Source organism: Diadema antillarum, unplaced genomic scaffold (assembly GCF_040938485.1).
Source record: "Diadema antillarum isolate AM-2024a unplaced genomic scaffold, OU_Dant_1.0 seq00000108_RagTag, whole genome shotgun sequence".
Taxonomy (NCBI): Eukaryota; Metazoa; Echinodermata; class Echinoidea; order Diadematoida; family Diadematidae; genus Diadema; species Diadema antillarum.
The window spans coordinates 1,017,097-1,029,392 of record NW_027271194.1 but is presented as its reverse complement, the minus strand read 5'-3'; the positions used below and the strand labels follow the sequence as shown (position 1 = coordinate 1,029,392).

The window sequence follows — 12,296 nt, the reverse complement described above, 5'->3', positions numbered from 1 at the left end:
TTATCTGTTTTCATACCTAATTGATTTGTAATGGGTTCGTACTTCGTATGACTTGTATCGTCTATTCTTTTTCCATATTTATTTTAGTATCTAAGTTGGTAAGAAAAGTGATGAGGTTTGGGCTGGTATGAATAATCAACCATGTGTATTTCTTGAATTTTTCCCCTTTTTATCTTCTCTTCATTTTCTTTTTATTTCTTATTTGCGTTGCGTCCAAGTCTATATAGTCAGTTTCATCATTCCCCATAATAATGCAGTCATTTTTTTTTTTGTTCTTCCCTTATTATGTTAGTTAGGTAACCTAATTCTTTGTTTTCTTTCATCTTCTCTCTCGTTTTCTACGAGTCTCTAATTTTGCTTCTATCATCTCGTCCTTAAGGGATTTCTAGTACTGATCAATGTGAATCAGTGGGAATATTAGTGCACTTTACTTGAATATGAGACCATTTTAAAGCAAACAATATTATTTTCACACAACAATAGATATAATGTACTCTTAAATGAATCCCACAAGGATTGCAACAATCATCCCCCAGCATTCCCGCTGATTCACACTGATCAGTTACTAGCCATCCCCTTTAAGTAACCTAATTCTTTGTTTCTTTCATCTTCTCTCTCGTTTTCTACGAGTCTCTAATTTTGCTTCGATCATCTCTTCCTTAATGTGTTTGTTCATGTTTAATTCTTTCACATTCCATTTTTATTCTAACGAACTGGTTATCATTTTCCCAATCTTTCCTTTTATTGTTCATATCTTTATCCTATCATTATCATGCCTTCTCTACGTTAACACAAGGATGGGGACGCTGTGGCATAGTGGATACGACTCCTGACTCCCAATTGGAGATGTTTTACCCACCAGCGCTCCCCGATCAGGAAGATCCGAATATTCGGTTGTGCATGAGCCTTTCTGGTTCCCTCCTCCCCAAACTTTCCGCCGTTAATGTCTTGAACGAATACTGACGTTACACAATTTGGAAACATGATTATAGAAACTCATCTACATCTTTCAGAGTATAAGGAACCATGCAATAATCACTGCTGGTGTGACATTATGCTGTTGAGCTGATGTGACGATATATGCGCGAGAAATCTGCTGTGACATTATGCATCATGAGATGCTTTGCGTGCATGTTGGATAATACGGATAGTCAACGCATAATATTTGCAGCAATTTAGAAGAAACGTATGGAGAGGGTATGATGATTTTGAGGTTGATGCAAGACATGCTTCTTGTGCAGGATGTTTGTCGGGGAAGGCGTTGGCATGGTAACCACAATTTTACCAAAACATTGTGGAGCGAACTACTTCCACAGTACGTATCTATTTCAAGTTTGGTATGTATAATGATCTAAGGTATAGTTATGCAAGACACTCTTTGTGTTTGTACCTGACAAGGCGTTGCCATGGCAACTGAATATTTTCTTGAAAATCTTGTGGAGTGAATTACTTCCACAATTGTGACGCAAATTGAAATCAAATTTAGTGGAAATTATGGCATTGTGGTATAAATTTGGGGACTTGATTTTTTGTGTTTGCCAGACAAATCGTTGCCATGGTAACCACAAGTTTACAAACACCTTGTAACATTTTGGGATCCCTACATAAACTTGGGATGTACAAGAAAGAGCACGGCTGATCAAACTCACAAGGTACTCACAAGGTACCACACACACAAACACACACACTGACACACACATACATACACACACACATACACACACACACACGCTCACACACACACACACACACACACACACACACAATAACCTTTTATCAAACCCTAGTTCAAGTTTTTTTCATAGGACTCTGGGCTCAACTGCTGAAGCGGGGTTATTAATCACCTTCATTGATAGTTCTGGTTAAAATAGATGTTTCGTTTCGTTTATTTCATTTTCAACAAAGAGTGACAATGTACAAACATATCACGAGAAAATAACATTAATATGGAAATAAAAATACATATTCTAAATACGTCAAAATATCATATAGGCCTACCCGATGAATTAAGGAAGAAATAAAAAAACGCGTATAATGATTAATTAGGCTTACTGTGTAATGTTGTGTGGAGAAAATGCTAAAAAACAGAGCTTGTAAAATATGCTTTTCCCTCAAAACCAATGTTAACAAAGTACGAAAATGTAACCGTGTATGGGTAGACACTAGACAGAAGTCAAAAGTGACTAAAACACATCGAACACTAACAGCAGAACTAAACCCTCGCAAAGCCCTTCACAAGGTCTCCTTCTTGCAGCAAAGAATGGGGTTGGGAAGGAATCACAGTGAACTACTTCAAAACAGATCGTTTTGAAGTATTACACGACAAGAAATTGGAGATGAGAGGTAACACATTCTCTCAAAAGAAAAAAGACGAAACCCACTAAAAATTCAGAGAGAGCCAGAATGAACCCATTGCATAGCGTCAGAATTTTATACTTTAAACGAATTATATATAACAAATTAATAACAAAACAAATGATAGGTGTAGCCCTGGAGTGTTGAACCAATCATTCATTGATTAAAGGGGATGGCTAGTAACCGATCAGTGGGAATCAGTGGGAATGCTGAGGGATGATTGTTCCAATCCTTGTGGGATTCATTTAAGAGTACATTATATATCTACTGTTGTGTGAAAACTATTTGCTTCAGAACGGTCTCAAATTCAAGTAATGTGCAGATTAATGTCCCGTCACTGACCAGGGACGCTTACATAAAAGATGTTAGGATGTCTCTTGCTGGAATGACAACTTCCTATAGCAACAGGACTGCATTCATGTCGTTACCATGACAATTGACATTCCAGCAAGAGTTGTTATCATATCAACTTTTTATGAAACAAACATTAAACTGCACATTACTTGAATATGAGACCATTCTGAAGCAAATAATTTTCACACAAGAATAGATATATAATGTACTCTTAAATGAATCCCACAAGGATTGGAACAATCATCCCTCAGCATTCCCACTGATTCCCACTGATCAGTTACTAGCCATCCCCTTTAATGTAAGCAACCGATGAATTATCGAATAACAATTTGATGTGATATAACCAGGGCCCCATTTCATAAAAAGTTGATATGATAGCAACTTTTGCTGGAATGGCAATTGTCATACTAACGACAAAAATCCAGCTTCCTGATTGGCTGTTGCCATTGGAAGTTGTCATTCCAGCAAGAGTTGCCATCGTAACATCTTTTATGAAATGGGGCCCAGATGTAATGATTAATTGTATACATACATATCATTTACGACAATATAGTGAATGATGGTCATTGACCTCGAGAAGCACAACTTTGGTTTCATTAACACATGTCACTTAAATTCATAAAAAAGACGAACAACACAAACACTGAGGAGGCAATAGAATGTAGGCACTGGGTCTATTCTTTTGGTAATCAAAGAAATGAGATTCCCAAAAGTTTATAGCAGATTTGCCTACTAAAAAATCCCTTTTGGAAGACTTTTTACACTTTGATAATGCAAGTTCCACAAGACTTCGGTGAAGTAGGCCCTAGTATAGTTGTTGTCTTATCAAGAACCAGACTTTTTAGACTTTTACCCAGATCACAAACATTATCATTTTTTTATGTTTGTTGTGTATTTTCCCTTTTGTTCGAAGTGCCAAGACTATCATTCATTAGTTATACTGTGAGTAAAATACTTCAATGAGTTTTTGCGCCTGAAAGCAAGAAAGACAAGTTGCTTGTAATACTGAGTGTATGATACACGTCATTAAAACCAAAACAACAACAATTTACCTCTATGTCCGTAGAACTACCAGTACACTGTATGTACAATGTACCAGCTGTTATATGCCTGCATTGTTCGATTGCGCGTGCGCAAAGTAGGTCGTCCGGCTTCGTCTCACGAAAATAATAAAGATGGCTGAAAAGTGGTAACGTACGAAGGAATGAATGGAGTGATTCTTTAACATTTCATCGTTTCTACTTGCTCTCTTCAAAGCATTCTCCAGTGCAAATCCTTTCCAAATTCTGCAATCTACAATGAGTGAACTCACGCCCGATGAGGTATGATGACTTGCTCCTTATTTCTCATAAACTTTTTGTTTACTTTTTGTGCCGTCATCATGGATTCATAGGTGACGGCGCTTTTTTGAAGGACCGAACAATAACGAAGTCCCACTGCTTAATAACCGCGTATGGTGAACAGCTCATAGTGAATGAGTATGAAGGATTCGTCGCTTTGTCTTGATCGGCTTGGTAATTGGCATGTGATAGTGTAATTACAGAATTTCTAGAGACTCCCACATTTTACGTCACCAGATTTTCGGTAATTTACCTAAATAGAGGTCTAAATCTTTTTTAAAGGCCCACGCCCAGACAGTACACACGCACAACTCATTCACACTTAACTATACACAGCCCAGTCGCTGTACAAAAGTGTACATCAGTTCGGGAAACCCACTCACAAGGGGGGCCCCTCCTTATAAGTAACCCGTCCCCCTTATAAGTAACCCCGTCCCCCTTATAAGTAACCCCTGGGGCACCCCTTATAAGGAGTCTCCACGCTTTTTTGCAATGCAACGCGAAAATGAAAGGACTGTGGCAATTCGCTTGATTATGTCCATAAAGCTTCACAAGTTTCCTAGTTACTCACGAAATTTGAGCAAAATCGGTTTGAAGCATCATATCTAAAATCATGGATTTAAATGCTTGAGTGCAGACGTGGCGACTGAGTACGAGAGAGTCTCCGTACTCAGTCGCCACGTCTGCACTCAAGCATTGCCGCGCCGCCGCGCCTGGCGACACTCACGCCAGTAATCGCTCGCATTTCAGCATTCGCATGGGTCTTTGGACATCGCATTTAAATCCATGATTTTAGATATGATGCCTCAAACCGATTTTGCTCAAATTTCGTGAGTAACTAGGAAACTTGTGAAGCTTTATGGACATAATCAAGCGAATTGCCGCAGTCCTTTCATTTTCGCGTTGCATTGCAAAAAAGCGTGGAGACTCCTTATAAGGGGTGCCCCGGGGGTTACTTATAAGGGGGACGGGGTTACTTATAAGGGGGACGGGTTACTTATAAGGAGGGGCCCCCCTTGTGAGTGGGTTTCCCGAACTGACATGGTACGTCGCGACAGGGCTGTACGAGCGCGACCACCAACCACTAGGAGAGCGACATAATCGTATCACGATAGCTTTGACTTTTGATACTTACGTTCATTTTTGTCACCTCAAACTCATCGAGTATACTCTTCAATATTTACTCTACATCTGATGCTATCAGTATTCAAATGTACGTAATGAAACTTACCGAAATTGATCATCATATCCAGCAAGTCCACACCGTACACAATCTTTCACGCCAGGCCAAATTCAGATATCGGGTGGTCACGTGATGTGAATGCCCTTTCAAAAGGTCGCGCTGTCGACCGTGCTGCTACACTCAAGCAGCGTACGCACTGTTACTAGTATACAACTATAAACTGTACTGGGCTTATGGCGGCGGCTGGCGTCTGGTCGGGCGAGGAGCATTGAGCTCCATACCACGGTTATTGTGTAGCAGACGCCAAGGTTTGTTCGACACTTTCAACGCACACGCGCTCGCTCTGGAGCACATCCGGTCACGCATGCGCATAAGTCAAGGCGCCATTTTGAATCCTGCAACGACGAAGCCCGACGGTCAGGAATTGCGCCAGAAAGTGTCATTTTATTTGTTCCACGGACTTATCGCAAGTGGTCTCCATGGACCCAGTGTGGCGAACTATTCTTCTGTAATAGAAACATGCATTTAACGTGAGTAAAGTATTCTGTTTAAATGAGGAAAGTATACATTTTCCTAAGTTTTGTAGTTGTGTTGAGGTTCCTCACTTTGAGGCTGCATGCCGCGCTCGTCAAACGCTGTTTTCGAATAGCGTATTCAACAGCGTCTGGTCGGGCTAATTCACACTGTGCCTGTGGCACTGGAGCTTCACTAATCCTATGTTATGATGCTACAAATGTGCACTGAAGACTGTAAGAATGATGAGGCCTGCACTCTGCAGCCTGACAGTCTGAGCTGCGTCTGCATGCGTGCTGAGGCGAGTAGGCCGGAGCGGATATGTAAAAATCGGTGTTGTCAATCAAAATCATGCGTATTAGATCCTCTCCTGACCTTGTCAATGGGTCTCTGCCTGGTGGTGCTACATGTATTTACTATAATTTAGTGTACTTTTGCTTTCACACTATAATTTAGTGTACACACTACAGCACTAGCGGCAGCGCTTGGGTCTCTAGTCATTGCTACACTACAGGCCTACATAATTGTAGTTGAGACACCCAAACATAATGAATTTACTTTTATGCTTTAGGACCTACTGTACTCTACATCCTCTATAAAACTAAAAGTGGATATTTTCGTGCAACTAATTTTTCGCGTTTGGGCGAGTAATAAAAGTTTTGCATGTTTTTAATTCCGCGGAATCAAGACATCACTCACAGGAACATATGGCAAGCAAAAATAATCTTGGATTTTTATTTGAGCGCTAGTTTCTGGTTATGCGGAATGTGTGAAAGTTTCAACGCCGTGAAAAATTTCCACTTTACAGTACTCTCTAGGCTACACACCAGGGCTCACCACTGGACACTGCTTGTCAGGTTAATTACAATTGTAAATTTAGGGCCTAACCTCTTGCAGTTTTGACGGTACTGTCGGGGCATTCTCAACTTTGTACTTGCTCAAGTTTAGTGTTAATGTTACAACAAGCCCTAAAACTAAAGCCTACTAAAGTACAATGTACATGTAACCTAATTCTAGGATTTAAGGATTTATGCTTGTTGTGCAAATACATTGTATGTACTGTATGTGTAACATTGATAATTTACATGCATGTTAGTTTTTTAGCTGCACAAAGAAAATTATAGAGGATTTTTACCTGCACACTGTACACCCAGCACTTGACAAGCACAAGGTAACGCCAGCGGCGAACTGCATCAGACTGGAAGAAGAAGCATGCAGTATGGTGTTTGTTTGCTACAGTAGTGGCATACTGTAAAATGGTAAATGTTTGCATGCATTTTAATTTCGCGAATTTCACGAGCACCAAGATTTGCAAAATTAAAATGCACGCAGAAGTTCTAGTCTGCACTATATGCATTGAATGACAGTGGCAGTATGCGAAATTTTTTTTTGAAAAAGGCCATCGGCTCCAATTTGCAAAAATTTCATGCCGCGAATACAAATGTATAGCATGTTTTACAGTAGACCTGTGTTGAACACACCTGTGGTGAGCATCCTGTCCCAAATGAATATTTATGAGTATGATTCATTGCAGTGGTTTGTACAAAATGCAGTAGAACCAGGTTTATTTCAATGTTCATTTTTTTTTTTTTTAATTCATTGCTGGAAGTTGGGGAATGACAGCCAGCTTATGCATTTGGTATAAATGGTTTTTAACCAATTGCGGTACACCTGTATGCCATATATTTAGTGATTCAAATTTTTTGTGATTCTAATTTTTTGTGAATCAGGACTTCACAACAATTTTGCGAGTGGTTAACTTTGCAATTGCGGAGTCCAGCATTGAACGGAGAAATGTAGCACCTAATTTGCAAAATTCATAAATACAGTAAACCTCGGATAAGTCGACGTCGAGTGAGTCGAAAATCACTTAACTCGAAGCAAAATAAAAAGTCCCGATTTTTCCCTATGTATTTTCTCTAAGAAATATTTGGATAAGCCGAAGTACGAGAGTCGAATTTCGGCTGTGTCGAAGTAAAAGATTAAGTCCCTTTTGTACAAAATACACGTAGTATACATCAGTTGAGCCGAAGAAGATTTGTCTGGCATTCTCATGAGAAAAAAAAAATCGGCATGTCGCAGAACCCCGTCCCTGCCCTGCTGCAGGTAAGCATGCACACTCACTGTACCGCTCCGCACGCATGTCGAATACATACACATGTATACATGTATACACACAGCACATCGATCCATACTTTATCCATAAACACAGCACATCCATACTTCATCCATGTCAAGCCAGAACTCCTTGGTCAACCAATCGCTGCTTTGATATTTTAGTGACAGGCCAAGTGGGCGGAGCTTGTTTGTGCGTGCCCGGCTGGCTGTATAGTTTTGTTCAATGGAGATGGGATGGGCCTGGGAGAGTGTTTGTCTCAGGGTAGGTTGACAGAGATGGCTACCTATGTTGCACCATAGACATAGCACATGCACATTGCCACGTTAGCGCAGACATTCTCAGAACTACGTTTAACTACTAGTATTGATACAAATTCCATGTTCAATTTAGAACAAAATAAGAACGTTATCTTCAAGAACAGACAAATTTGAATTCAAACACACACACGGATGCACAAACACACACACACACACACACACACACACATGCATGCAAATGTACTGTAATACATGTACATAACTGTGAGTCGAAAAAAAATCGACTCTCGCGAGAGTCGAAGTTCACTTAAGTCGACGCATTTTTGTCAGTCCCGAGAGCTTCGACTCATGCGAGGTTTACTGTATACAAAACCTTGTGAATACAATGATGTACAGTAAGTGTAAACTTCTTCAAGAGTCATCAACCTTTATACTTATTGTGTTTTGATGAAATTGCAATTTGTGAATGTCCAAGTGTGTTTGTGTGTTAGATATTGTGGTGCTACTTGTATTGTTCTACACAATTAAATTGCACAAAGATCTTAGGATAGTATACTCTGTAGCTTTATTTCTGATCATTGTAAATTTGACCCAAATCAGTCATCCACAAGCATTAACATAGACATTGACTTTCATGTTATTGCTCAAAGCAACTTGCTGTACGCTAACAATTGTGGTGTACACTGCCTACACTTGTGCATGATCTGAAGCTGAAGTTGGCCATCTACTCTGAACACTATGCAACGACTCTTTCAAGTAACTGGAGCAAAAAATGATGTTCAATGTACATGATGATCTCTAATCATTTAAGGGAAGTTGAATGAAGTCTGATGAGACATGCAGTTCCTACATTGCACAAGACGGCACAATCAGACACTCTCTGAATTGTCAGAGAGTGCGTGCACCGAAGACGTTGCCCCTCGTTTCGAGCTGTGTTAAATTGTACGATTTAGGGGAGTCACTTGGTTAGATTGATAAATGTATGATTTCATGTATAATTTCTCAATATGTTTATTGTAAACACCTTATTATTTGTGAAGTACTGTAATTTTTATCTATATACTGTACAGCTGTACATGTACTTTGTAAACTAAATGTACTTCAGCCTCTGGGCTGCCAATTTCAGGAACAATAAACCTCATCAATTCAAAAAAACACAGACACACTGACACCGACGCATGACCCAGGTCTTCAATGTAGATTCGTAGTGTCTTTCTACCTCAATCTTTCCATCTCTTTCTGCTTTGAAAATTGGAGATATTGAAAAATGTTAATAATTCAAATTCTCTTCATGTACATGTAGATCCGCCGCCGCCGTCTGGTGCGACTAGACAGAAACCCTGGGCTCAGCCCACTGACTTCACCGGGCCAAGAGTCCAGAACATCTAAATCAAGCACACCTGCCTCTCCCACTTCACCCAGTGGGAGTTTGAGCCCCAGCCACACTGCCAGGACTACACCGAGTAGAGATTTTTCAGGTGAGAAACACAATGCATGGCAAATAAGACTGTACAGGTAGATCTATTTGTCAATAATACACATGTAGTATGTACACCATGTACGGTTGTATCATGTGGCATGTTTGTGCTATGAGTACCATGTACAAAATTGGTTTGTAAAAGATTTTTTGTTTAGGCTGGAAGAAGTGGCATGCCAAGTCAGCCAGATTCTTTCAGAAACATTTCATTGTTTTCTTTTCTGATTTCTAGTTGTCATTTAAAAGCAATACCACATTATTACAATGTATAACAAAAATTTCCTTAATGAAAATTCGGTGTTCGTGGAGTATCACAAATAATTAGATTATTCACTTTGGCGTACACTACATGTATAAATATATTTTGTACAAGGTTACAATTTAAGATGATTGTTTGAATACTGCAATGCCATTCTTGAAATCTGATAAACTTACACAGGTGTGTAACAAACCTTGCTGTGAAGTAATCTTTTATCCACGGATGATTCATGGTTATTGATTGCATGATTGATACATTCAAGTGCATAATGGTATTATACACCATATGGCAATGTTTCTTTTGAAAGAACAAGCAAAATGTGATAGGCAGGCAAATAAGTGAACTAAAAAGTTGGAACCTGTCCCAAGTTTCTGGAAATATATACAGTACATACATGTATTGTATGCAATGGTCAGTAGAGACATACATACAACGTAGGAACTTGCTGTCAGGTACAGTGTAAGTGATATACAGTGTACGTACAGTAGGAGGGCACTGGGCATTTGCTCGTTTGCCAATTTGGGGAAGTTGTAAACAGACTATTTCACTTAAATCTCCTGTCATGCCCATAAGTGATGTACAATGTGCATTTCTGTGTATGTGTACAAGTGTACATGTGTGTGTGTGAGAGAATGAGAGAACGGAAACAGCACTATGGCTGTACTCCTTTTTGAAATGCCTGCCCAGATTCTGCTGGTACGTCATCCCGGGATCTAGGCAGGGCTACCTCAGCGGAAGGAGGAGAGCATGGCCCCACTGCCCACTGTCAGTCCCCAGTGACTGAAGAGCCCGGTATGCCCAGTCAGGCCAGTAGCGGTGTGGGAAGCTTGGACTCTGAGGCCCCGCAGAGCATGGAGGTGGACTTCCAGTCCACCTGTGACTCAGGGTAAGTGCATGGGATCAGTGGGAGTGTACATGTGTGTGTTTGTGTGTGTGTGTGTGTGTGTGTGTGTGTGTGTGTGTGTGTGTTTTTATCCTATAGGGATTTTTGGTGTTGTTGTTGTTGGGGTTTTTTTTCTAAGAGATATCATTCATATATGTTTGCTTGTGCATGTGTATACAGTGGACTCCCCTTATAATGAAGTCCTTGGGAGTGGCAGTTTTCTTTCGTTATATCAAAATTTTGTTAAAACCGAACAATTTAACAATAAAAATACATAACAGTGGATAACGTTGTGGCCAGAATTTCTACTTCCTTGTTACTGTACTGTGTTCGTTATAATGGGTGTGCACTGTATGTGTCAAATTTGTGTAGCACTCTGACCGAGGACATATCTTACTGAAAGAGAAATTCTGGTGACTCTGACTAGAGTTGGTGTGTCTGTGTGTATGTGTGTGTGTGTGTGTGTAATTGCGACCAGGGACAAACATATGTACTTAAAAAACAACAATTAGCTAACCTTAGTTAATCTTATTTTCACTCTTGGCCATAAATACCAAAATGCCTTCCCTGAGAGTAATTGAAAAGGCACAGTTTGACTCTGAATGGTATGAAATACAATATGTACATCAGTTGTTGTATCGATGTGAAACTGTATTTTCCTAAGACCTTTCAAAATGTTCTGACATCTGCAGATCACTGTCACAGATGGACGTTGATTCTGGAATTGAGACCACAGAAGTAGAAGAGGTTCCAGCCAACAAGAAAAAGTCACCTCCTCGCGTGAGTTTATGACACATTGTCATTAAGAATTAATGTCCATATTTGTTTATTAATTCATTTAATTATTCATAATATTTTTTTCTTCTTGTTCATTTTTTTTTTTGGGGGGGGGGGGGGGGTAGCAGAGTCCCAACTACATGTATATATTGGTGCCAGACTAGATTTATGTAGCATGATCTGGGTTTAAATCTGTGCATGCATCATAATTTCTCATTTCCATTGTAACTGAAGCACTTGAAAAGCCCACTCAAACATGTGAGTGGCATGCAATGGCTTTGGTTTTGTTTTAAGATACAATTGCATTTGTAGCCTACCACTTACTTCATAATTGATGGTCATCTCAGCATTATTAGTAACAATTTAGAATCCATCTTAGATAAAGGTCATGAGGGTGAGGTGCAGGGATACATAAGGTCTAATGCTGCAATTACCATTTCACAAAATACAAATATGTATTCAGGAATCATCATGTTGGGAAGCACTGTACACTGACTCTAAAACTTCAAACAAGTACAATGTATGAAGCGCATGCCTGACTTGTCATGCATTTCTGTCTAACTTTCATTGAAAAACATATGACTGCAGTGATATACTACCCAGTACAGTGACCTACTGCAGTTCCTACACTAGAAGTTCACAAGGGTATTTAAATGGGCATTTATGTTGCTCATTGCTGCGCTGCAAGTTAAGAATCCTCTCTCATATGACTCGATAAAGAGTAGGCAGACAAAAAAGTGGTGTCAGCTCTGAACACTCGACATATTCCCACATAAAGT

General features: G+C 39.7%; 1 protein-coding gene across 1 annotated transcript in view; it reads left to right on the top strand.

The window, feature by feature from the left end:
• The first annotated feature begins 4,007 nt into the window (after positions 1–4,007).
• LOC139726994 (ubiquitin conjugation factor E4 B-like) overlaps positions 4,008–12,296 on the top strand; it is a 46,887-nt gene continuing 38,598 nt past the window's right edge. The window contains 4 exon segments of the mRNA XM_071637978.1: positions 4,008–4,031; positions 9,425–9,599; positions 10,545–10,743; positions 11,433–11,520. Of these exon segments, the coding sequence (XP_071494079.1) occupies positions 4,008–4,031; positions 9,425–9,599; positions 10,545–10,743; positions 11,433–11,520 (486 nt within the window).